The sequence below is a fragment of the Hylobates moloch genome, unplaced genomic scaffold (assembly GCF_009828535.3).
Source record: "Hylobates moloch isolate HMO894 unplaced genomic scaffold, HMol_V3 SCAFFOLD_3, whole genome shotgun sequence".
Taxonomy (NCBI): domain Eukaryota; kingdom Metazoa; phylum Chordata; class Mammalia; order Primates; family Hylobatidae; genus Hylobates; species Hylobates moloch.
This window is the reverse complement of record NW_026652278.1, coordinates 16793677-16820378: the sequence shown is the minus strand read 5'-3', so window position 1 is coordinate 16820378 and position 26702 is coordinate 16793677. Positions and strand designations below refer to the sequence as shown.

The 26702-nt window shown below is 44.1% G+C and overlaps 2 protein-coding genes across 7 annotated transcripts in view; one reads left to right on the top strand and one right to left on the bottom strand.

Annotated features, from left to right (window-relative positions):
- Positions 1–1571, top strand: part of LOC116478472 (pancreatic lipase-related protein 2) — a 24392-nt gene extending 22821 nt beyond the window's left edge. Inside the window, exon 13 of the mRNA XM_032169728.2 lies at positions 1462–1571. Within this exon, the coding sequence (XP_032025619.1) occupies positions 1462–1525 (64 nt within the window). The 3' untranslated portion in view covers positions 1526–1571. The remainder of the gene's footprint in view (positions 1–1461) is intronic.
- Positions 1572–1805: 234 nt separating this feature from the next.
- Positions 1806–26702, bottom strand: SPMIP5 (sperm microtubule inner protein 5). Of its 6 annotated transcripts, none has more exons than XM_058435983.1 (7): positions 26348–26416; positions 24667–24732; positions 21962–22180; positions 21148–21334; positions 20566–20663; positions 20362–20442; positions 1806–1828 (listed from the first exon to the last, which is right to left on the bottom strand). In XM_058435983.1, exons 2-7 carry the CDS (start codon positions 24719–24721, stop codon positions 1821–1823), a joined length of 648 nt encoding a protein of 215 aa, XP_058291966.1. In that variant the 5' UTR covers positions 24722–24732; positions 26348–26416; the 3' UTR covers positions 1806–1820. The 6 variants fall into 6 exon arrangements, with proteins under 6 accessions (XP_058291966.1, XP_058291964.1, XP_058291965.1 ...); XM_058435981.1 differs by lacking the exon at positions 1806–1828 and adding an exon at positions 18575–18809; XM_058435982.1 differs by lacking the exon at positions 1806–1828 and adding an exon at positions 19079–19114.

The window sequence follows — 26702 nt, the reverse complement described above, 5'->3', positions numbered from 1 at the left end:
CAGCTGGCTGAGTTGATGGGCACAGTGGAAAGAACACTGGATGGGCTCTCAGAAGACCTGGGTCCCAGTCCTTGTTGTGCCTTACAACTGAGTATAGTAGCCCCCCATTATCTGCAGTTTCTCAGGATTAATAACCCTCCAGGATCTTTTTTATTTTTTTATTTTTTTATTTTTGAGACGGAGTCTCGCTCTGTCGCCCAGGCTGGAGTGCAGTGGCGTGATCTCGGCTCACTGCAAGCTCCGCCTCCCGGGTTCGCGCCATTCTCCTGTCTCAGCCTCTCCGAGTAGCTGGGACTACAGGCGCCCGCCACCACACCCAGCTAATTTTTTTGTATTTTTAGTAGAGACGGGGTTTCACCGTGGTCTCGATCTCCTGACCTTGTGATCCGCCCGCCTTGGCCTCCCAAAGTGCTGGGATTACAAGTGTGAGCCACCACGCCCGGCCAGATCTTTTTTATTTTTAAGCAATTTTATTGAAACATAATTACCATAAAACACAGTTCACCCATTTAAAGTGTGCAATTCAATGGCTTTTAGAATATTCACAGAGTTGTGCAACTATCACCACAATGTTAAAATCTTTTCATCACCCTAAAAAGAAACCCCAGACCCGTTAGCCATCATCCCTCCACCCGCACATCCCTTTTTCTCAGCCCTAGGCACAGCCCATCCACTAATCTACTTTGTGTCTCTGTAGGTTTTCTTATTCTGGACATTTCATGTAAATGGAGTCATACGGTATATAGTCCTTCATGACTGGCTTCTTTCATTTAGCATAACGTTTTCAAGGTTCATCCACGTAGCATGTATCAGTACTGCATTCTTTTTTATTGCCAAATAATATTCTATTATACGACTATGCCACATTTTATTTATTCATTTATCAGTTGGTCATTTGGGTTGTCTCTACTTGGGGGCTATTATGAATAATGCTGCTATGAACATTATGTACAAGATTTTGTTTTCATCCTCTTGGGTATATACCTAGGAGTGGAACTGCTTGGCCATATGATAACTCTGTTTAACCTTTAGAGGAATTGCCAAACTGTTTCCAAAGTGGCCGCCACATTTTACATTCCCAGAGCAGTGTATGAGGGGCTCTCTCTTATCTTAATTTGACAGAGAGAGTCCCCTCTGAGCTGGCTGGGGCACTCTTGGTCCCTAGAACTCATTGCTAGACCCAAAGAGGCAGTCCCATCGGAGACCCCTCAGTTTTGCCGTTTGCAAAGCTTCAGTTTGACATGGCTGATTCACTTTCCACCCATTCAGAGCCCACATGGGGAGAGGAGTGCTCTGTGAGCAGGTTTAGTTAGTAAGAATTACTTGGACTCTGCCTGGTAAAGCAGAACTTTTCGGTCAAGGGGAGCCGAATCCAGGGGGTTGCCCAAATGCCGTTTACTCACCTGAAGTCACATTTCCACAAGCAAAAGAGCCTCATGCTGACAATCTTTTCCTCCACAGGTATAATTTTTGTAGCAGCGACACTGTGGAAGAAAACGTTTTGCAATCTCTTTACCCTTGTTAAAAACGTGGTGCGGCTATTGCGGTAATAAAATCTTTAATGCACTCGGTTTGAGGGTGAGCTGTTAGTTTGACATTCTGTACTTTCTGGGTTCACATTTCAGAAATGACTTGGGGGATTGGAGCCAAGTTTGCCACAGGTGATGCCTGGAACTTCTCACTCACTTACCTCCGCCACCATCTCTCTCTTTCCAGGCACTTTAGGTGGCCCATTCTAGCGGATTTTATTTCCTGAGACAATGAACTTCTGTCCTATTTGTAAGGGTCATTGTTGCTCTCACTTGCTGCCCAACCAGCTTTTAACATCCTAGGGGCACAAGGTAGACACCACATAAGAATTCAGAAAATACAAAGAGAAGAAAAACAAAAAAGGAGAATGAAACAAAAAATCCCGAGATAGTGCCACATTTTGTGGCAGGTGTAACTCCAGACTCTGATGATTTTGATTAAAATCCACCTGCGGCATGGAGAGAGCAGGGCTTTTAAAAAGTTAATGCATGCACATGTTACAAAATTCAAATGATACAGAAAAGTATTCTTATGAAAGGTGCATCTCTTTCCCCCTTGCCTTCAAGTCTCTCAATTCTTCTTCCTAGAGACAACTTGGGTTTTTTCAAGAAATAGTCCATATATACTTATGGATATATCTATTTTACACACTCAACCCTGCCACACCCTTTTTGTCTAAGTACAGATGATAGAATACTATACACACTGTTCCACATCTTGCATTTTTCACTAACAAGTTGCATATTAGTCTCTAATGGTACAGGAAGAGTTTCTCCATTCTTCATATAGCTTCATATATTCCACTGAGAGATGTACATGGTATGTATGATTGGACTATTTTCTATTATAAATATTCATGCAATTAATATCCTTTCATGATATATTCTACATTATATAGCTGACCAATAAATATTTGGAATATGTTTATTTTGAGCAATATTGCCAAATTGCTTTCTATAGCGATTGTATCAATTTATTCAATGAACAACATAGTAGGTTGAACCATATGCAACTGCACTTTTAAAGGCCAGAAAAGCCAAATGTTGGCAATTTCATGTGATTCATTCTAATATGAGAGCGTTTCACACTCTCACCAACATGGGTATTGTCAAATCTTTTGCCAATTTGATAGGTGAAAGTGTTTTTCCTTACATTGTAATTTGCTTTATTTTATTATGAGTGAGGTTTCAGTATTTAATGGGCTCTTTGTGTTTCTTCCTCTGTAAATTATCCAAATTCTTTGCCAATTTTAGGCATCTTTTTAATACAATTTTTACTTTAAACAGCTCTTTAATATTAAGAAAACTGGAATATTCCATCATATGCAAATATTTTGCTCAATCTATCCTCTACCCAGGGAGGAAAAAGAATGGCAGCAGAAGGGCCCGGGGCAGCTGCTCACAGGGCCTGTACCTGTCTGCCCTGTGCCCAGCTCATACTTAGAGGGTTCTGCAGGTCCCCATCACCCCAGTGGCTTCCCAGAGGGCTCCAACCACCTGAACTCACACTGGTCAGAGGCAGGTGAGGCAGCCAGGCCTGGGTTTTCATGTCTCCTTCCTGAGCCTGATACTGGCCACCAGCTTGTGTGGTCTTTTTTTGAGGCTATGCCCAGATTTGGGGGGCCAAGGACCTCCTCAACAAAGCTGCTGGGGCCCGTGTGGAGCGCAGCCATGGAAGCCTGGCCTCTTGACCATGCACCACTTCCCATTTGCCCCCAGCAGAACTGCCTGGGGACCCCAGAGAATAAATGGGCTGGTGCCAGGTAGAGGGTGTTGCTTTCAGGGCCTGGGGGTAGTACTGTAGGGTGCACCCATTGCGCCAGGGTGGGATTATTCACTGTTCAATTCTTAGAATCCTGAAATGGCTTCATCTAGCAGATTGAGAAAATGGCATCATGACAGCAGTGGCTGTTGCTTCAGGAGAATTGCAGGTAATTCTTTCTTCCACTGAGATTTGGAGAATAGGGGTAAAGGAGCTCTCTCTTTCCTTTAAGGGGAGGCCGCTAATACAAACAGAACTGAAGTCTTTGAGTTCAGTATCTTGGGATTTTTTTATTTCCTTCTTCCTTTTTGCTTTTATTTTCTTTGTATTTTCTAAATTCTTTTTCTTAAAACCCTATACAGCATTTATTTGTTTGTATTTTTTATTTTTTTGGAGATGAAGTCTCGCTCTGTCACCCAGGCTGGAGTGCAGTGGTGCGATCTCGGCTCACTGCGTGCAACCTCTGCCTTCTGGGTTCATGCGATTCTCCTGCCTCTCAGCTTCCCGAGTAGGCACCCAACACCATGCCCGGCTAATTTTTTTTATTTTTAGTAGAGACGAATTTCACCATGTTGGCCAGGCTGGTCTTGAACCCCTGGCCTCAAGTGATCCACCCACCTCGGCCTCCCAAACTCCTGGGATTACTGGTGTGAGCCACTGCGCCCAGCCCCTGTACAGCATTTAAAATCTTAGCCTGGTGCAATGAAATAGGTCCTTGTCTGAGACCTACTAGATGTTTTAGATCTCAATAAAACTACAAACTATAGAAGTTATCAGCTCTGGCCGTGTATTAGAATTACTGTGGAGCTTTAAAAGAAACCTGTAATCCCAGCTACTCAGGAGGCTGATGCGAGAGGATCACCTGAAGCCAGGAATTTGAGACCAGCCTGGGCAACAGAGTGAGGCCCCATCTCTTAGAAAGAAAACAAAAACAAAAGACAATCCCATTTCCAGCATATATCCTAGACCAACCACAATTTTGGGGTGGGTCACCAGTATTCTTAAAGCTCCCTGGATGATTTACAGCCACAGTTCAGAACCACCAAGTATGATCCCATCTAAGAGGTGGTAATGACACTTTCTATCTTTACTCATATAAATCCCCATAGTGTGATATAGGGCCTAGTTGCTCAGCTCTGCAGTAAAGCTGAGCTGGCCTTGCATTCATTGCAGCTTCATTTCCTTCTACCTGGACTCCCTGGGCTGGCTGCTTAACTTCTCTGATCTCAACACTTACTGGAGAATAATAGTAGCCATGCCACACAGGGTGGCTAGTAGAATTACATAAGATAAGAAATGCAAAGCACTTAGGACAGTGCTTGGCACATAATAAAGAGTCATTAAATGAAGAAGGTTGGGAGGCTGAGGCAGCTGGATCACCTGAGGTCAGGAGTTCGAGACCTGGGCAAGATGGTGAAACCCCATCTCTACTAAGAATACAAAAAAAAAAAATTAGCAGAGCATGATGGTGCACACCTATAATCCCAGTTACTTGGGAGGCTGAGGCAGGAGAATCACTTGAACCTGGAAGGCGGAGGTTGCAGTGAGCCGAGGTCAAGCCACTGCGCTCCAGCTTGGGCAGCAGAGCGAGACTCGGTCTCAAAAAAAGAAGAAGAAGAAGAAGAAGAAAAAGGAAGGGCTGGTTGGCATGAGTTATTCTTTAAAAGTAACAGATACCAATGACAAAGAGCTAAGGCAGGTCGTAGCCTCAGAGAAGCAATTTTAAGTGAATGCAACTAAAGATTCGTATTCAGAATACATAAAAGGACAACCCAATAGAAAAATGGACAGAGGTCACAAACATGGAATTCACACACAGGAAAACTGAATTTAAAAAGCTTCAGATTTAACCTCACTAGTAATCAGGGGAATACAAATGAAACCAACAAAATAACATTCACACTTGTCAGATTATCCAAAATATACCTTCATCAATGAAAAAGAATGAACTAAAATCCATATGTATCAACATGGGTAGATCCCCAAAATGTCCTGTTGAGGACAAAAGCAAGTGTCAGGAAGATATCATTTAGATACAGAAATTATGACTTACGTACATTTCTATTTACAAAATACTGTTACCACATATGTGCTACAAGATATCAAAACATGACCTACAAGGCCATTTAGAATCCTTCGTCATCCTGGGAGTTAGCATAGTACCTGATAGATAGTTTTTCAACCCTCCCCACCCTTCTCCCTTAAGTAGTCCCCAAAGTCTATTGTTCCCATTTTTGTGTCCATGTGTATTCAGTATTTAGCTCCTGCTTGTAAGTGAGAACATACAGTATTTGGTTTTCTGTTTCTGTATTCGTTATTTTAGGATAATGGCCCCCAGGTGCATTGCATTCATGTTGCCTCAAAGGACATGATTTCATTCCTCTTTATGGCTGCATAGTATTCCATGGTGTATAGGTACCACATTTTCTTTATCCAGTCCACCATTGATGGGCATCTAGGTTGATTCCATGTCTTTGCTATTGTGAATAGTGCTGCAATGAACATATATGAGTGCATGTGTCTTTTTGGTAAAATGATTTATTTTGGGGGGGATATATACCAAATAGTGGGATTGCTGGGTCAAATGGTAATTCTGTTTTAAGTTCTTAGAGGAAGCTACACACTGCTTTCCACAGTGGCTGAACTAACTTACATTCCTACCAGCAGTGTATAAGTGTTCCCTTTTCTCCACAACCTCACCAATATCTGTTGTTTTTTGACTTAATGATAGCCATTCTGACTGGTGTGAGATGGCATTTGACTGTGGTTTTTATTTGCATTTCTCTAATGATCAGTGATGGTGAGCATTTTCTCATATATTTGTTGGCCACATATATATCTTCTTTTGAGAAGTGTCTGTTCATGTCCTTTGCCCATTTTTTTAAATGGGGTTATTTGGTTTTTGTTTGTTGAATTGTTTAAGTTACTTATAGATTCTGAATATTAGACCTTTGTCAGATACATAGTTTGTGAATATTTCCTCCATTCCATAGGTTGTCTGTTTACTCTCATGACAGTTTCTTTTACTGTACAGAAGCTTTTTAAGTTACCCACTTGTCAGTTTTTGTTTTTGTCGAAAATGCTTTCAGGGACTTAGTCATAAATTATTTGCCAAGGCCAATGCCCAGAATGGATTTCCTAGGATTTCTTCTAGAGTTTTTTTTTTTTAAGTTTTAAATCTTGCATTTAAGTATTTAATCCACCTTGAGCTAATTTTTGTATATGCTGAAAAAAGGGTGTCCAGTTTCAATCTTCTGCCTATGGCTAGCCAGTTATCCCGGCACCATTTATTGAGTAGGGAGTTCTTTCCCTACTTCTTGTTGTCAATTGTTGAAGATCAGGTGGTTGTACGTGTGTGGCTTTATTTCTGGGTTCTCCATCTTGTTTCATTGGTCTATATGTGTGTTTTTGTACCGGTACCATGCTGTTTGGGTTACTGTAGCCTTGTAGTATGGTTTGAAATCGGGTAGTGTAATGCCTCCAGCTTTTTTCTTTTTGCCTAAGATTGCTTTGGCTCTTTAGGCCCTTTTTCAGTTCCATATAAATTTTAGAATCATTTTTTCTAATTCTTTGAAAAATGACACTGATAGTTTGATAGGAATAGCATTGAATTGTAAATTGCTTTGGACAGTATAACCATTTTAACAATATCAGTTCATCCTATCCATGAGCATGGAATGTTTTTCTGTTTATGTCATCTCTTATTTCTTTCAGCAATGTTTTGTAATTCTTGTTGTAGCTCTCTTTCACCTTGTTAGTTAGCTGTATTCCTAATAACTTTATTCTTTTTCTGGCTATTGTAAATGAGATTGTGGTCTTGATTTGGCTGTCAACATGAGTGTTATTGGTGTATATAAATGCTCCTGATTTTCATACATTGATTTTGTATCCTGAAACTTCACTGAAGTTGTTTATCAGTTGTAGGAGCCTTTTGGCAGGGTTTATGGGATTTTCTAGGTATAGAATCATATTGTCTGTGAAAAGAGATTGACTTCTCTTCTTGTTTGTATGCCCTTTACTTCTTTCTCTTGCCTGATGGCTCTGACTAGAACTTCCAGTAATAATTGGATAGGATTGGTGAGAGAGGGCATCCTTGGCTTTTTCCAGTTCTCAGAAGAAATGCTTCCAGCTTTTTACCCATTCAGTATGATGTTGGCTGTGGGTTTGTCATAGGTGGCTCTTATTATTTTGAGGTATGTTCGTTTGATGCCTAATTTGTTGACAGTTTTTAACATGAAGGGATGTTGAATTGTATCAAAAGACTTTTTCTCTGTCTATTGAGATGATCAGGTGGTTTTTGTTTTTAATTCTGCTTATGTGGATGAATCACATTTATTGGTTTACATGTGTTGAGCTAACCTTGCATGACAGGAATAAAGCCTACTCAGTCATGGTGAATTAACTTTTTGATGTGCTGCTGGATTTAGTTTGGTAGTATTTTGTTGAAGATTTTTGTGTGTATGTTCATCAGGGATATTGGCCTGATGTTTTCTTTTTTCACTGTGATCTGCCAGATTTTTGTATCATAATGATGCTGGCTTTATAGAATGAGTTAGGGAGGTCTCTCCTCCTTTATTTTTTGGAATAATTTCAGAAGGATTGATATTAGCTCTTCTTTGTACATCTGGTAGAATTTGTCTGTGAATTCATATGGTCCTGGGCTTTTATTGGTTGGTAGGTTTTTTATTAATGATTCAATTGCAGAACTTGTTATTGGTCTATTCAAGATTTCAATCTCTTCCTGTTTCAATCTTGGGAGGCTGTGTGTGTCCAGAAATTTATCCATTCTTCTACGTTTTCTACTTTGTATGCATAGAGATGTTCATAATAGTCTCTGAGAATTTTTTTTTATTTCTGTAAGGCCATTTGTAATGTTACTTTTGTCACTTCCGATTGTATTTATTTGGATCCTTCCCCTTCTTTATTAATCTAGTTAGCAGTGTATTGATCTTGTTTATTCTTTCAAAGAACAAACTTTTGGTTTTGTTGATCTGTTGTATAGATCTTTGCATCTCAGTTTTGTTTAGTTCAGCTCTGATTTTGGTTATTTCTTTTCTTCTGGGAGCTTTGGAGTTGGTTTGCTTTTGTTTTTTAGTTCTTCTATGTATGGCATTAGTTTGTTAATTTGAGTTCTAACTTCTTGATATAGTCATTTAGTGCTATAAACTTTCTTCTTAACACTGCTTTAGCTATGTCCCAAAAATTCTGGTGTGCTATGCCTCTGTTTTCATTAGTTTCAAATGATTTTTTTTCTGCCTTAGTTTAATTTTTTACCCAGAAATCATTCAGGCGCAGTTTAACTTCCATGTAATTGTATGGTTCTAAGAGATCTTCTTGGTATTGATTTATATTTTTATTGCACTGTGGTCTGAAGAGTGTGGTTGTTATGATTTTTTTAAATTTGTTGAGACTTGCTTTATGGCTGAGCATGTGCTCAATCTTAGAATATGTGCCATGTGCTGATAAGAAGAATGTATATCCTGTTTTCAGGTAGGGTATTCTATAGATGTCTATTAGGTCTATTTGGTCAAATGTTGGGTTTAAGTCCAGAATATCTTTATTAGATTTCTGTCTTGATGATCTGTCTAATGTTGTCAGTGGGATGTTGATGTCTCCCACTTGTGTCGTTCTCTAAATCTCTTTGTAGACCTCTAAGAACTTTTTAAAAAGTGAATCTGGGTGCTTCAATGTTGGGTGCATATATATTTAGGATAGTTAAGTCTTCTTATTGAATTGAGCCATTTATCACTATGTAATGACCTTCTTTGTCCTTTTTGATCATTGTTGGTTGAAAACCTATTTTATCTGATATAAGAATAGCAACTCCCCTGCTCTTTTTTGTTTTCCATTTGCCTGACAGATCCTTCTCTATCCCTTTCCTTTGAGCCTGTGGGTGTCATTGGTGTCATTACTTGTAAGATGGGTTTCTTGAAGACAGTTGGTTGGGTCTTGCTTCTTTATCCAATTTGACATTCTATTTCTTTTTGTTTGTTTGCTTTTTGAGACTGACTCTCACTCTGTCACCCAGGCTGGAGTGCAGTGGCGCGATCTCAGCTCACTGCAACCTCTACGTCTTGGGTTCAAGGGATTCTCCTGCCTCAGCCTCCCGAGTAGCTGGGATTACAGGCACGTGCCACCACTCCCGGCTAATTTTTTGTATTTTTAGTACAGATGGGGTTTCACTGTGTTAGCCAGGATGGTCTCGATCTCCTGACCTTGTGATCCGCCCACCTCAGCTTCCCTAAGTGCTGGGATTACAGGTGTGAGCCACCAACTCTATGCCTTTTAAGTGGGGTATCTAACCCATTTACATTTAAAACCAATATTGCTATGTGAGGATTTGATCCTGTCATTGTGTCATTAGCAGGTTGTTAGGTAGACTTGATTGTATAGTTGCTTTGTAGTGTCAATGGACTTTGTACTGAAATGTGTTTTTGTGGTGGCAGGTATTGTTCTTTCATTTCCATGTTTAGCACTCCCTTTAGAACCTCTTATAAGGCAGGTAGTGGTAATGAATTCCCTTCTAATTTGTTTCTCTGAAAAGGATTTTATTTCTCCTTTTCTTATGAAGCATAATTTGGAAGGATATGAAATTCTTGGTTGGAATTTCTTTTCTTTAAGAATGCTGAAAAGTTGGCCCTCAATCTCTTCTGGAGTGTAAGGTTTCTACTAAAAGCTCCACTGTTAGCCTGATGGGATTCCCTTTATAAATGACTTGCCCCTTCTCTCTAGCTGCCTTTAAGACTCCTTCTTTCATATTGACCTTGGAGAATCTGATTACAATCTGTTTTGGGGATGGTCATCTTATATAGTATCTCACAGGGATTCTCTGAATTTCTTGAATTTGCATGTAAAAGATTAGGAAATTTTTCATGAACTATATCCTAAATATATTTTTTAAGTTGCTTGCTCTCTTTCAGAAATGCCAATGAGTCATAGGTTTGCTCTCTTTACACAATCCCATATTTCTTGGAGATTTCGTTCATTTTTTAAAATTCTTTTTTCCTCGTTTTTGTCTGCCTGTGTTGCTTTGAAGGAGTGGTCTTCAAGTTCTTAGATTCTTTCTTCAGGTTGGTCTATTCCAATTGTTGTTAATGCTTCCAATTGTATTATTCCAATTCCTGTAGTAAATTCCTGTAGTAAATTTTCTATTTCCAGAAGTTCATTTTGGTTCTTTCTTAAAATGGTGATGTCATCTTTCAACTCTTGGATCATTTTATTGTTTTCCTTGGATTGGGTTTCAACCTTCTCTTGTGTCTCATTGAGCTTCCTTGCCATCCAGATTCTGAATTCTATGTCTGACATTTCAGCCATTTCAATCTGGTTAAGAACCATTGCTGGGGAGCTAGTGTGATCATCTGGAGGTAAGAAGATACTCTGGTTTTTTAGAGTTGCCAGAGTTCTTGCACTGTTTCTTTCTGTGAGGGCTAATGTTCCTTTATCCTTTGAAATTGCTGTCTTTTGGACGAGGCTTTTTGTTTATATGTTCTTTATTGCCCTCAAGGGTTTGACTGTGGTACAGGTTGGGTATAGTTGACTGTTTGTTTCTGGATGATTTCAGAGGGCCAAGAATCAGCTTGACACTCCTAGGCTGCATGTTTTAACCCTGGGGGGCTGGGACTGGGCCCATAGCTTTTTCCTCTGGCCCCTTGAGGTGAAGCACCAGCTGCTCTAAGGCAACCAAGGTGCTCCCAGACTGCTGGCAACAGCACTCTGTTGGATGCTGTGGGCTAAAGTGGTCCAGGAGGGCAGCAGAGGGGCTGTGGGTAAAAGGACTCTGGTGGGGTAGCACAGGGGCTGCCAGTGAAAGCATTGTGGTGGTGGCCACTGGCAAAAGTGCTCCAGTGGGGGGCTGAGGCTGCCCTGTGAGCCAGCACAGATCAGACTCACCCCAGTTTGTTGGAAAAGACAGCCTTGCTCTCTCCAGGTCTGGCAGCTAACAAAGGTCAAAGCCACCAAAGGAATATAGAGAGCCTTTGGGGATGGGTGCCTATTGCCGTGTTCCATTGCAGCTGACCCTGCACAAAACTACCTGGTCTCCCTGCAGGTTCAAGCTCTGTCTCCTCCCACTCTCTGGGCAGTCCCCCCTGACAACTTGATTGTCTGTGGGTGTCATGATGTTTTCTGCCACTAGGGTCCTGGAGGTCCGTGGTGGGAGTAGGCTGCTCTGCATTTCCTTCTCTCGTCCCTTCCTTAGGAGCCCTTCAGAGCCAGGAATGAGTCCTGGTGCTCATCAACCCCATGCAGGGTTCCCAGCTTCCTCCCCCTCCAGCCCCAGTGTCTGCATTGTCTGTTTATCCACTCGCAGTGCATTCTCTCTGAAGACCTGTTCAGAATATGCTGGTCTACCTGATATTCTGATCTCTTCCTGGCTGCACCTAGATAGCCATGTTGTCCCAAGTCCCGTATTTGTTTACTTCTTACAAAAGAGCTTGAGGAAAATATGATAAAGCATTCACCTTTGCTAATTACAGGTGGTTATGTGGTGTTTGGCAATGTTATTTTGTGTTATTTTTATTTTTTATACACATTTAAGAGGAGAGAGAGAAAAAGAGAAAGATTTTGACTGATTGATTCTAGGGAAGCTGAGAATTCAGAATCCATAAAGAAAGGATGAGCTGAGAGGGTTGCCCACGAGCCTAGATGGATGAGGTCTACAGTATTTTGGGATTCAGGACCTGTGGCTGGTGAAAGGTGATTTAGTGGGTTTCTATGGCTGAGCCTTCCCAAGATGGCCCTACATCTGTATTTGGATTCACATCCTGATTTAGCTGCCACTGCTCCCAAGACACATAGCGAGTGCCTCCCTCCTCTTTCTCTTGAGGACCTATGTCTGTCACATCAAAACCCTCCATTCTCAGTTTCTGACAGTCTTGCCACCTGTCCCTAGTGTCATACTGTCATCCCTATACCAAATGGCACTACTGATAAGGACCAAAGCCAGGACCCAGGCAGCATCCTGCGGGAGCTAGCTAAGACTACAGTTGTGTAGACATCTTTATTTCATAGTATTAACCTGCCCAGGCACAAACCATATAATTCCACAGAGATCTTAACTGAATCAAGATGTTAACAGTAACAAAGGTGCAATAAAAAGCCCTTCATTGAGAATCAGGCATCTTCTTCCTGTCTTCCCAGCCTCCATAGGGAGAAAAAAAATGAATACTTTACAAATCTATTTCATAAAATGTTATGTTAAATGAACAACAAATTACTTTTTCTTTTACTAGCTTTTAATGCTAATAGTGCCATTTATTCCTGACCTTCAGAAATATGAGATATTTTAAATGACAACATAAAAAGGGTTCTTATTTGAAAACCCAGGCTACTTTAGACTGCATATTATTACTTATAAGTATAGCATGTGCCGGCATCATTCATTTCAGCATCCCATTGATATCTAACTGGTATATATTTCAGTTGACATTTATTGTTCTCTGGCATACGTGTCAAATTCCTTAATGCTGACTCTGACAAAGGCAGAACACTTGGTAGATATAAATTACATTTGCTACCGTATAATCAGTGTTATCTATTAGAATGCTATTTGTGACAAATCATGTTCAAAATAAAAATTGATTTTTCTGTTATTTTAATATTGTGCCGCTCACAGCAAGCCTTTGATTGAATCTTAAACACTTTAATGTTCTATTTTTGTTTGAGGCAGATCAGAAATGGGGTTTGTACTAGTCACAAAGCTAAAACAATTTGTAACACAACAAAATCAAATTTCAAAAAGCATTTTTATTTTCAAGCCAAGGGAATAAATTTGGTAAAGCTCTCGTTATGGGGCCCACAACTTAACGACGAAAGCCACGCACGCACGTTTAATTTCTATGCATCCATTTTCATCTAAATTAGATTTTAACTTTAATGCAGGGTATGAAAAGCCTCTACAAGCCCTTTGTTTCTGCCTTTTCTCTCAAGCAACTGCAGGCTTTCTCCCGGTGAATACAAGCTACACATCATTCTTTGTCCCCCTCCCTCTTGCCAGTTGGTCTGGGCAAACTTCTCTGTGTTCTGGATACAGAGATCTCTGTTTCTGAGCTTCTCTGAGGGGGTGTCTCTCAAGGAGTGCCTGCTTCACCCATGTTGCTTACAAAATAAATCACATAGCCAAGTGCGGTGGCTCATGCCTATAATCCCAGCACTTTGGGAGGCCAAGGCAGGTGGATCACCTGAGGTCGGGAGTTCGAGACCAGCCTGACTAACATGGTGAAACCCCATCTCTGCTAAAAATAAAAAAATTAGCTGGGCATGGTGGCAGCTGCCTGTAATCCCAGCTACTCGGGACGCTGAGGCAGGAGAATCACTTGAACCTGGGAGGTGGAAGTTGCAATGAGACGAGGTTGCGCCATTGCACTCCAGCCTGGGCAACAAGATGGAAACTCTGTCTCTAAATCAATCAATCAATCAATCACTCAATCAATCAATCACATACAACTAGATACTGGCTAGTGTCCTCCTCTTGGGTTAATTTTTCATTTAAAGCAGGGGTCCATGAATTAAAGCCCATGGCCACCTGTTTTTGTATGACTCTCCAGCTAAGGGCGGTTTTAAAATGTTCTTTAAAAATTCAAGAGATAAGAAATATTTTGGGATACAAAAAAACTATATGAAACTAAAACTTCAGTGCCCCTAAATTTTTGTTGTAACACAGCCACCTATTCATTTATCTATATAAGTATGCCATATGTATCTATATGACGTGTGTGTGTGTGTGTGTGTGTGTGTGTGTAGCTACTTTCCTGCAAAAGTGATAGAATTGAGTAGTTGTGACAGAGACCATATGGCCCATGAAGCCTAAAATATTTACTATCTGGCCCTTTATAGAAAAAATCTTCAAATTCTGGCTTAGAAGAGAGAGTCTTAGTGATTTACGTCCTATTAAAAGTGTTGGCACCTTCAGGACAGGAGGCTGAGGTGGCACCCAGAAAAAATGCTGCATTCATGACAATGAATCTAATAGAAAAGTTTCTTGGACACATTGGTTAAAAGTTCCTCAAAGTGTTCATAAGTAGATAAAATGGGGAGAAAAAAGAACAACCAAGGAAAACCAAACAACCCCAATCTTCACAAAGCTGCAGATGTGATAAATATGCATGAATTGTCAGAAGTGCCCTTAGGCAAAAAGGTTGAGAAATATTTTATGGTCAGAGCAATTGGGTTGAGTTTAAGCACGTGGAAGTGGTTTCAGACAAACTGGTACTGGGCAAGGGGTTACAGCGGACAGACCCGAGACCCTAGAGTTAGGGTCTAGGACTGTGGAGGGTAGAGGCTCCCGCAGCCAGAAAGACCGGGGAGAGCGGCGCCTGTGTGTCCTTCAGGATAGCACCCATCAGAAATGAGGTGTAAAGAACATTGGGCTGGGTGCCCAGCTCCCCTAGACCATGGAGTGCCTGGTGCCCCTTCCTCGTGGTGCCACAGACTGGTCAAGAGAAGTGAGGGCAGGCTCCCTCTTAGTCTTTGGAGAATCCAGACAAATCTGGTTTGAATCTAAATATGGATGGAAGCTGGTGTACCCCCACACTCTTCTCCCCCACCTTCACATGCCCCATCAGCTGAAAATAAGAGGCTGCCAAGGAGAGGGCAGACGGATGGGGTCTGCCTGCCTGGGCAACCTTGCCTAATGATAGCTCACACCCATGGGTTGCTCACTCTAGACCTGGAACCAAGGGAAACTTTGGATTGTTTGGGGAGAGGTAATATGCTTAAGGAACCAGAGGCCATCTGGGAAAGGACTCAAGACCCTGGCTCTTGAAATTCTTGGGGTGAGACAGGGGTCGGATGAGCAAGGCGTAAGAGCAGGGCAGGGAGAGCAAGGGTCTTCATCCCTAGTGAACCTTTCAGCCTTCACCTTTGTCGCTATTGCTGTCTTCTAGTGCTTTTCACTGTGGTCAACAGGAAATGGAAGGCTTGCAAGTTTTATGCCTGCAAAATGCCATAAGCCCTTTGTGTGAGTTATTTCATTAAATCTTCCAAAATGGCCTCATGAGGAAGGTATTATCGTCATTTTATAACTGTGAAGACTGAAGCTTGGAGCAGTTAAGTTTCTTGCTCCAGATTACTCAGCAGTTACGAAGCACAGACCGGTATGAGGACCCCCCAAAGCCCAGCTCTCGGCATCCTTAACCCCAGTATACTGACTCTGGCACATTTATTATACTTTCGTGTTGTTTGCTTATCCTTTCTTCTCTTTTCTAAGTTGATTCAATGTTGAAACCGTGAGCCATTTAATAGTAGTTCATGTTACCGTGACAATGGTTACTGAAGAGATCCACAGGACGTAGCAGTCCAGGCATGAAAGTTAAGTGTGAGACCTGGCCTCAGACTGCCTGAGTTCGATTCCTGGCTCTGCCACTTATTGTCTGTGTGGCTCTGAGCAAATTGCTTAATCCCTTTGTGCCTCAGTGTCCCCACCTATGAAATGAAATTGATTTATCCTGATTCAATAAGCTATTCCAGATACAGAGCTTGAGCAGAAGCAAGCACTCTACTCACTGGCTGCTGCTGTTGCTGTTTTCCTTGTTAGCTAATCACACCTGTGCTGCTTGCCTCACAGGGAAGAATCCCAGGTGCGGAGGTGCGGAGGGCAATTTAGGAGCCAGGAGCTCTGGATTCTGAACGCTGTTCTGTCAATAACTCACTCTCTGAGATGTCACTCCTAATACTCTCAGTGCATGTCAGCTACAGCAATTTTTCCAGGTCCTTTTACCCGAATGGTAAATGTAATTTATATAACAATATTTACTGAGCATGTGTGGGCCAGACTGACCACCCCCCTAATCTCTTACTTGTTATGCCCACACTACTGGGTAGACTGTTTTGTTATCTTCATTTTACAAACTAGGAATTTGATGCTAAAGAGGTGATGCTAAAGAGGAATTTGATGCTAAGGAAGGTGTTCAGAGTCACAAAGCCAGAAAAAAAAAAAAGCTGAATTGGGATATGAACTCAGGGAGTCTGACTCCTGTCCACACATTTCACAGCTGTGCTTGAGCAAAGTTGTGTTAAAGCCATGATTAATGTCCCACTTATAGCCAGCTGGCCACCACTCTGCAGGATGGGGAGTGGGGACAGAGAACCATGGCATCCCCTCTCCACACTTGTTGTGAAGTGAACTGTCAATTCTTGGCCAGGTGCGGTGGCTCATGCCTGTAATCCCAGCACTTTGGGAGGCCAAGGCGGGCAGATCACGAGGTCAGGAGATCGAGACCATCCTGGCTAATACAGTGAAACTCTGTCTCTACTAAAAATATTAGCCAGGTGTGGTGGCAGGTGCCTGTAGTCCCAGCTACTCGGGAGGCTGAGACAGGAGAATGGCGTGAACCCAGGAGGCAGAGCTTGCAGTGAGCCAAGATCACGCCACTGCACTCCAGCCTGGGTGACAGAGCGAGACACCATCTCAAAAAAAAAAAAAAAAAAAAAAAAGACCTGTCAATTCTTGCACAGAAAAAGGAAGAGATGACCCCAAAGGAGCACTTGATTGCCATGGAGGTCAAACTATCCCAACAAAAGGCCCAAGCTGGCCCAAGGAATTTTCTTATCAGGTAATGGAAATTGTTTTTAGTGGCAAAAATGAGCTCATTACAGATGCAGCTTGTGCTAATGATGATAATTTGCTGAGCAGTAAAATCACCTCTCTACCTCCCCCGCCAACAGACGACACTCCAGAAATTATAGGCTAGGAAGAAACAGAAAGGATAAAGATTAAGGAAAAGACTTGCAATGCGGAACTGCTTAAACAAAGGGAGTTACAGATTTGCACGTTGAACTCGGTGATCTTAATCATGAAGTTGTCGAATAATTAGATACTGTTAAACAATTGCTTAAATTGCCTTTATTCAATTTTGTTACCTCTATCACTGGGTTGTTGTTTTTACTGGTTTTGTTTCAGTTTTACAGCTCAAACCATTTTTTAAAAGTTGGTGCAAAATGAATTAGTCAATGACTTAAATATTGATGCACCACAAGATCCCCTGGATGGGAGTAAGATAAGGGCAGTTGCAAGGGGTCATTTCAGTCGTCACACCCCGTTAATTTCATGGGCAAAGACCCCCAATAACCTTGAGCCCCTAGGAGCTATCTGCAAACTGTTTGGGAGAGGGGCCCAGGCAGACATCCATTCCTGTCTGTCATTCCTGAGAGGCCAGCACAGAGGCAGCAGGCTGGGCCACTCCCCCAATCCCCGCAGTGGGGAGAGCTAGCTCCACTTTTCCTTTCCAAGATTGTGGGTTTTAACTCTTTCAGGGTTTTCAGAACACTGGGAAAAAATCCCGACAGTTCACTCAGCTTTGCCTCAGCCCTTGGAAGGGAATGCCAGCTGCCTTCTATTGAGATGTGGCTTTTTTCTTTAAACATTTTTTTCTTTTTTTTGAGATGGAGTCTCACTTTTTTGCTCAGACTGGAGTGCCGTGGTGTGATCTTGGCTCACTGCAACCTCTGCCTCCCGGGTTCAAGAGCTCCTCCCACCTTAGCCTCCTGAGTTGCTGGGACTACAGGCATGCGCCACAACACCCGGCTAATTTTTGTATTTTTAGTAGAGACGGCGTTTTCACCATGTTGGCCAGGCTGGTCTCAAACTCCTGACCTCAGGTGATCGACCCGCCTCAGCCTCCCAAAGTGCTGGGATTACAGGCGTGAACCACTGCACCTTTCTTTAAACATTTAATCTCTAAAATATTAAAATATCTTTTAATTCAAATAGGGATTTTTAATGACTTTTTTTCCTTGATTATAAAAACAATACCTATTGGCTATGGAAAATTGAAAAAAGCATAAATAAACAAATAAAAATAACCAATAGGACCATCATCCAAATGACCACTGCTAGCATTATAGGTTAGTGCCCCCCCACCCTTTTTTAAAAACAAAAAGCAGGATAATATTGTGTATGAGTTTGTGTGTACGAGTGACACACACACAGGTCTGGTGCTATTGTACAGTTTTATGACCTGCCTATTTCATGTATGGGATCCTAGGTATTTTCATACAACACCATTTTTCCATCATATCATTTAAAAATAATGAAATGTATCATAATCCTGAACCCTGTGGGGAAGGTGTCGTTATCTGGTTTTGTGTGACAATCTCCCTTTACACACATTCGTGGTTGTTTTTCTGGACAAAGGTTCTCAACCATTCTTGTGGTGGGGACCCACGGCTGTCTAGTGAAACCTGTGGGCCTCTTGTCAAAACAATATTTCCAAATGTTTAAAGCAAAATACATAAGATTACAACGGAAGCAATATTGAAATATTATCAAAATATTAAAAAGAACAAATTTATAAAACAGCCATTTCTTTATTCTTATATTGAATAACAATATGTGAGAGAGTAGATATAGTCACTGTAATAACCACCAAGATTATAAAGAGATGAGATTTAACATCATTCCAGCTGTTTGCAGCCAGAGCCACGTGATTCAAAAACATCTGTGATTGCTCTCAGGCTAAGGTGACAGGTCCTGCAGTGGTTTGTTGCTTACATTCATCAAGGAAGGAAATACTAAATTTTGCCTGGAAGTTAGTGAAAACAGTGATGTAACTATTTTTCTCATCAAAGTTCTCTGACCTTCTGACTTCTAACCATGGAATCATGGGAGCCCAGGATGTCCAGGTGAAAATTCTTGCCTTGGAAAAAACCTCCCAGGCCCAGCTTGCTGCCCCATGTGGCTCTGCACATTTCTGAGTGGATGACAACGGTCTCATCGTCCCAGGAGCTGTTTTTTATTTCTTCTGCATGCGGATGGTTGCTGAGGGAGGTCAGGGTGCCTGCTGGTGGCAAGATGATGTTATCCAGTGTTACGGCTTGAACTATGTCCCTCAAAAAAAAAAACAAACATGTGAAAGTCCTAGTCCCCGTACTTTATGTGACTTATTTGGAACTAGAGTGATTGCAGGTATAATGAGTTACAATGAGGTCACAGTGGAGTAGGGCATGCTCCTGATGCAGTGCGACTGGTGTCCTTGTAAGAAGATGGCCATGTGGCTGGGCATGGTGGCTCACGCCTGTAATCCCAGCACTTTGGGAGGCCAAGGCAGGCAGATCACGAGGTCAGGAGATCGAGACCATCCTGGCCAACATGGTGAAACCCCGTCTCTACTAAAAATACAAAAAATCAGCTGGGTGTGGTGGCGGGTGCCTGTAGTCCCAGCTACTTGGGACGCTGAGGCAGGAGAATGGCGTGAACCCGGGAGGCAGAGCTTGCAGTGAGCCCCAAGATCACGCCACTGCACTCCAGCCTGGGTGACAGAGCTAGACTCTGTCTCAAAAAAAAAAAAAAAAAGAAAAAAAAAGAAGATGGCCGTGTGAAGGCAGAGAGGCACCCAGGGGGCCTGGAGTTAGTAGCAAGAAATGCCAACGTGGCTGCAAAACACGGCAAGCTAAGAATAGTTGAGGAAGGATTCCCCACGGGTTTCAGAGGGAGCAGGGCCCTGCTGACACCCCAGTTTTGGACTTCCAGCCTCCAGAACTGTGAAACAATAAATTTCTGTTGTCTTAAGCCATCCAGTTTGTGGGACTTTGTGGAGGCAGCCCTATCACACCAATATAGCTGGTATCTGCCAACTGGACCCTCCTGGGGACTGGGATTCTGGAAAACCAGGGCTGGGGTGGGTGTGGTATCTACGCCGCTGTCAGGAACATGCCAGGACCCAGCGGCTGTTTGGTTAGAGGGTTGGGCTAGGTATTCAGTGAAAATCCTGGCCTGGCTGCAGTGTTACCTCGCGGGTTAGGAACCCTAGCTCATGGTCAACATAACCTGGAGAAAACCTGCACAAGAAACTTCAGCATGCGGAGAAGCAGCCTCTTTGTTCCCACATGACAAAAAAGGGTCTTTATCATTAATGACATGCAACTGTCAACCACTCAGGATGCAGGTGGCAGTTAAAAAAAATTCTTGTTATTAAATTTCTTTATTGCTCACTGGGCATGATTCCAACATGAGAACGACAGGTTTTGGAAGCCCCACTTAAAGTTCACCGCCTTGGGAGACTCTGCGCTTCTAGCCTTCTGCATACTTTGCGGAGGACAGTGGCTCTAGATAAATCTTCCCACTGCATGGTATACCTGGCCTCCGAGCACAGCCACATGTCAATGGAGTTTTGGGGTCCTCTCTCAGGGGCCTTCCAAGGGCAGGGCAGTTTCCATCTAGGAGAGAAACCATCCGTGTGAGTTGCAGGCAGCTGGCCCAGCTAAGCAGAAAGGCCACTGCAAACATTTCATCCCCTTTTTAAAACGGTAGTAGGAAGGAAAGAGGACAGTCCTCCTCACCTGGAATAGAAAAATCGGGATATTTTGGCAGCAGCTCTTCATGCTGCAAAACTTTTGGAGAAGGAGCAGAAGTTTTTGTGGAGCTAACTCCGTATATTCTAAAACAAGAACAGAAGTCCCAAAGTTATGGACCTTTTATTAAGAATAGGATAATAATAAATAGTATACAATATATAAATATGAGTAAATATATGAACATGGTATGTTATTTCCCTACAATTTATTCTAAAGGTAAAGATCATCCTCCTCATTTCACAGAAGAGAAAGCTGAGCCCACTCAGCACCCTTGGGCCTTAAGCCACTGCCAGGATGGTAGCCCTGCTGGTTTTTACTCCCATCCCCTCCCTGCAAACCAGCAAAGACCACAGGTAGAGCTGCTGGGGAATGCTGAGCACAGGTCGGGAGCAGAGGGCAGCTGCCTACTGGGGAAGCCCTGAAACTACAAATGAGGCACCTTCTCTAAGACAAATCACACACAAACAGTCCTAGTGCTGGGATGGAGACATCTGGTAAACCCCCATCCTGGGTTTGCACTTCTCCCTTTGATCTTGTGCCTGGGGTATGGACCCAAGCCAGACTCACTCTTCATATGGTTTCAGATGTGCTTTCTTGGCCCTCTCCGTGATCTCCAGGAAGTCCTTGTAGCAGTTTTTGGCCATGACAGTGTATCTCGTGCCACAGCCAAATTCAGTGACCTTGGCTCTCGGCAGGTAGCCTGCCCAGCCAGGGATCGGGGGCTCCTGGAGAGGTTTCTTTACATATTTGCATTCTGTAAAAAGACACCATGGCACAGAGAAAGCAACTAAAAAATGTTTTCCACTGATCCAGAAGCTGAGGCCTGAAAACTTGTGATTTGCCTAGGGTCTCCTAGTTCTCAGACCAGCACCCTCTTCCTTAACCAGGACTGTGCCCTCTCCCCTAGAAATGTTTCTTTCTGGCCAGCCTCTGTGGCTCATGCCTGTAATCCCAGCACTTTGGGAGGCCGAGGCGGGCAGATCACCTGAGGTCAGGAATTCGAGACCACCCTCGGCAACATGGTGAAACTCCGTCTCTACCAAAAATACAAAAATTAGCCAGGCATGGTGGCATGCACTGTAGTCCCAGCTACTTGGCTGAGGCTGAGGCAGGAGAATCGCTTGAACTCGGGAGGCAGAGGTTGCAGTGAGCCAAGATCGCACCACTGCACTCCAGCCTGGGCAACAGAGTGAGACTCTGTCTCAAAAAAAGAAAAAGAAATGTATTTCTCATTTTAAGAAATGGAGCCTTTGCATTTGGCGCTGACCCCTGGGATTTAGAACTGTGCGGGATTTTGGGGGCTCTGGGGCAGCTCAGCTGGCCTATGAGAATCTGCACGGGTGACCAGGGGTGAGGGGAAATGGTTTCAGGGCACTGCTACCCAGGATCAGGGGGTGGTACTGCCGATTGTACTGGTGCAGGGCCCGCAGGACCGTCTCCTCGGAGTTGACAGGCTTCAGTTTCGGGGCAGTGGCCACTGCGCAGCAAAATTCCCGCAGCTGGTCTTTATAGCGCTGTGTTTTCTCCCGGAAGGTTTTCACACAGTGGTTCATGTCATCCTCCCTGGACGTTCCTTGGCAGCTGAGGAACGGCACGAAGCCTGCAAGAGCCAAATGGAATCACAGTCTTCAGCAAGACTGGCCAGCAAGGAATTCAGAGCCCGCCTAAACTCCCCAGCATTTCAGCCCACCCTTTGGCATTTCTTCCTCAGCCAACAACACTACGTTTTTCCAAAGGCCATTAATACAAGCAGTGCTGTTGTTTCCACTGCGGCTGGGCCCTCCCAAGGCCACAAAACATGACCTTGGAGCTGGGGAGGGAAGGCCCATTTCAACAAAGGCAATGACAGTAATACTCTTTGAATAGCAAAGCCCCTGATGTCAGCCTGACGGAAAATGGGGAAAGCATTTAATGGGCCAAAATGATAGTCTAAGGAGTCATTGAAATTATTCATCTTTTTAGAGAGAAAGCTTATTTTCCTCGACACTTCCCAAATGCAATTTGGGATCTTTCTTGCCGGACCATCAGGAAATTGCAGGCTTATTAAAAGCAGAGCCCTATTACATGAAAAGGTAAATTCATTATCCGCAAGACCCACCCCTAGCACAATTTTTCACCATTTCCCACCAAGTAACATATAATCATTACAATTAGTATGGGTAAAACACAACTATTTACTTAAACTGGAGGCTGAATCCTAAGTCCTATAATATTGTCACAATAAAATCATTTTTTTGAAGAACAAATGAGGAAAACTGGTTAAGAACTTGGTTTTAAACTGCAAAATAAATAAATAAATCTCTCTCCTTATGGAAGCCCAACATTTGTGCCATGGTCTCCAGGAAAACAAAACCTGGCTTCAGAGTGGAAAGTAGCAATCCTCACCCCCTGAGCCCTACAATAACCCCCTCTGGAAGAATCTAATCACTAAACTAATCTTGACAGTGCTGGAAGCCTTCCACGCATCGCCCAGACTCCCCAACCCTTGGACAATTAAAAGATATCCTAATATGATGAAGACCCTAAGGGGCCTTGCCACAGTGGTTTCCCTGCCATCAGGGCCTACTTTGGTCTGCCTAGGTTTTATATTAGTGCATATATGCACACACATAAGCATCCGAGCTAACTTTATCGAGTCTCGCTAAGGACCAAGACATTTAAAATAGGTTATGTATGCTGGCTCCTTTCATCCTCACAACAATCTTAAGGTATCCCATGTAGTGGGTTGAACTGTATCCTCCAAATAGATATATCCAAGTCCTAACCCCTGGTACCTGTGAATGTGCTTTTATCTACAAATAGGGACTTCTCAGATGTAATTAAGTTAAGGGCCTAAAAATGCGATCATCCTGGATTTGGGGTGGGTCCTAAATCCGATGACTGACATCCTTATAGAGGAAAGAAGAGGGAGACTTGAGACACAGAGACACAGGGGGAAATGCCATGTGAGGATGAAGAGAGTGACTGGAGAGATGCTGCCACAAGCCAAGAACACTAGGGCCACCAGAAGCTGGAAGAAGCAAAGGTGGGATCCTTCCCTAGCGCCTTCAGAAAGAGCGTGGCCCTGCAGGCACCTCGATTTCAGACGTCTGGCCTCAGAACTGTGAGGGAATTCATTTCCATTGCTTTAAACCACATAGTTTGTGGTAATTGGTTGCAGTGGTCCTAGAAAACTAATACATCCATTTTATAGAATGTTGTACTTACCACAGAGAGGCAAGTTACTTACAGTCTCATCGACGGTGACCAAACAGAGATTCGAACCGCAGCTTGTCAGAACCCAAAGCCTATTCTCGACCAGCCATTAGGACCAGGGTGAGGCTGGGCAACCTTGGAATATTCCCCAAGTACTACTCCTGCTGAGACCGGATGTATGGGAGAGCCGAGGGTCTGTGGGGACCACTGGGTTTGTCACCCACAAGGATATGACTTAGTAACTTCTCAGTAGCCCAGAAGCCTGAGGAGGAATAGCCTCTAGGTAGGGCAACCAATTGTCCTGGTTTGCCAAGGACTGAGGAGTTTCCCAAATGCAAGATTTTCAGTGTTAAGCAAAGTCCCAGGCAGTCCCAGGACAAAGGCGGTCCCAGGTAGACCTGAGCAGTTGGCCAGCCTCCCTTTAGGGGATGCAGGAAAGGATGGGAGCACAAGGATAACCTTTGTGGAGGACTTGAGAAAACCAACCTGGGGAGGACAGGGCCTCTACTTATTCGTGTGCCTATCCTCATCACATTGTGTCTATCCTCATCACATTGTGCCTATCCTCATCACATTGTGTCTATCCTCATCACATTGTGTCTATCCTCATCACATTGTGTCTATCCTGGTCCAAAATGCATTCAACAGGCATTAAGTGCTTCGTCTGCATACCAGGCCATGTTCTGGGACATGTGGTCTAAGTTCTGCCTCTCAGAACCTGGCCATCAGCCATCTTCAGTGATGGAATGCTCTCAATGCATGTCTCAAAAGCTAGAGCGCCTAGACTGGTCCAGTTGGCTGCACAGACACAGACAGTGGGTCAAGGCAGGGACAGAGACCAGGACCCGGGTTCCCCTGCCAGGCACAGCTGCAGGGCACATCCACACTTACCGCTGTAGCCTGGTGTGATTGGCAGGTTTCTCATGAAGGTCTTGGAAGGCTCCATGATTTCGCTCTCTGTTAGTGGAGGGAAGAGGGAATGAAATGGTCTCATCAAAAGTCACTGCCTTAAGGAATTACTATTGAGTGTGCACAAGCTCTTGGGAGTGGAAGAATGACTGCCAGGGGTTGGGGCTGAGAGGCTGCACTACCATCTTACCCAAAGCCAGTGACATAGCTGGCTTCAGTCATAAACCAATGACCTATTACCAAGGGCCCATCACCTTTTATGTTAACTTGGATAACAGTGTGTAGACCACACCTACTAGGGTCTCCTCTCCCTGGAAGCACCCTCCCCTCCATCCAACCTCCAGCCATCCAACAATTGTGAACTGTACTCATACTATGGCCGTGAAACATGATAAAGGCTGGGAATGCAAAGCTGAGCAAGCCCAGAAGCCCCTGTGTGAGGTTCATGAGCCTCAGGGGAGGAGAGAGATGAGGCCCAAACACCCCCGGAACCCCTTCTTGATCCAGGTGAAATCACATTGCAGTGGTGATGTTTGCCAGCCCCCACCATCACCCCTGGAACATCTGGCAATGTCCAGAGGCATATCTGGCTGTCAAAAGTGGGGGATGGGATGCTACTGAACATCCTGCAATGCTCAGGAGCCTCCCCCCACCCCCCGCGCACACACACACACACACACACACACACACACACACACAAACAAGGGAGAAGTAGTTCTGGCTTGAAGGAATCAGGAAGTCCCAAAAGGCAGACATGGAGTCCAAGGAGGGTAAGCAGAGGCCACCCTCTGCTTCAGGGGGCTCCACTGAAACATCAGTTTATGTGGATGCTGTTTCTGCAGTAAGACACCTTCCCTCTTTGGGCATCGCTGGTTATTCCCCCCAAGTGGGCTGAGGCCTTGCCAAGTCCTGCCCTGCTGAGCCAGTTCATCTCTTTAAAGAAATGCCTTTGAGGCTGGAAGAAGAGGATTCAGGGTGGAGGGTAGGGCCACAGTCATGACTTAGTCAGCAATGATGGGGATTGTTAAGACAGTTCCGCCCCCGCCAGGCTGACAGCAGTGAGGACTGTGCCACGTCTAGGCCGGTTTAACCCCTGGCATCATGTACCTGACTCCCATGAGGAAGCACTGGGCCTGGAGTCAGACAGACCTGGCTGTGAGACCATGTCCCACCCATACTGACCACCCGCTTACTTTTCTGAAAGCTTTCCACGCTTGTTTAATCCTCTCAACAGCCCCATGATATAAATGCTATATTATACCCATTCCCCAATTTAAAAAGGCAACAGACAGGGAACACTGGCTATGCCCATGCGGTTGCAGCAGAACCGCATTCTCCTTTAATCCCCACAGCTTCCCTTAGGAATGAGTTCCTGTTGGAACTCCCCCCATTTTATAAATGAGAAAAATAAGGCACAGAGAGGTTAGGTAACTGGTTTCAGGGTTCCAGAGTGAAAGGGGGTGTGAACAGATGACTTCTAAACTCTCAGGGATAGGATACGTTGCCCAAAAGCATCAGCTGGGGTGTAAGCCTGCCTGGAGGAGGTGGGCAGGGAGGAGGGTGGGGAGAGAGGCGGCGTCCTGGGAAAGGGGGCTAGGAGTGGGTAGAAGTACCAGCAGGAACCCTCCTAGACACCCTCTTCCAATCCCACCCCAGCGCTCACCTGGGCAGGGCTGGCTCTAGTCGGTGCCCACTTGGCCTCTGCCCGGCCGCCCAGGATCCCTGCCTTCCACCAGGCCTTTGTGCGCTCACCCCGTGGAGCACAAAGGCCCCACCGCCGCCAGCCTGCGGGGTCCCACTCTTCCCGGGGTCCCACCTGGAAGGTGGCCGCTTCCCCCAGCGCCCGGCACAGCCCGGACCCCGGTGTAAAGTCGGGCATCTGCGCAGTAAACATCTGGCCTCGGAGCTGTCCTCCGCGCCTTGGCTGCCCCAGCCAGGGGCAGGGTATGCGGAGGGCTCTAGGTCAAAGCGGGCGTTTTTGCGAGTGTAGACACGGCGGCGGCTGCGCCTGCAGGTCT

Excerpts from the sequence above, each read along its gene's own strand:
- SPMIP5 (XM_032169703.2), bottom strand. The coding sequence starts at position 24,721 with ATGGAGCCTTCCAAGACCTTCATGAGAAACCTGCCAATCACACCAGGC. Across the intron at positions 22,181-24,666 it reads AATCACACCAGGCTACAGCG|GCTTCGTGCCGTTCCTCAGC; the intron begins GTAAGTGTGGAT and ends TGGCTCTTGCAG. Across the intron at positions 20,443-20,565 it reads TCCCGATTTTTCTATTCCAG|ATGGAAACTGCCCTGCCCTT; the intron begins GTGAGGAGGACT and ends TTTCTCTCCTAG.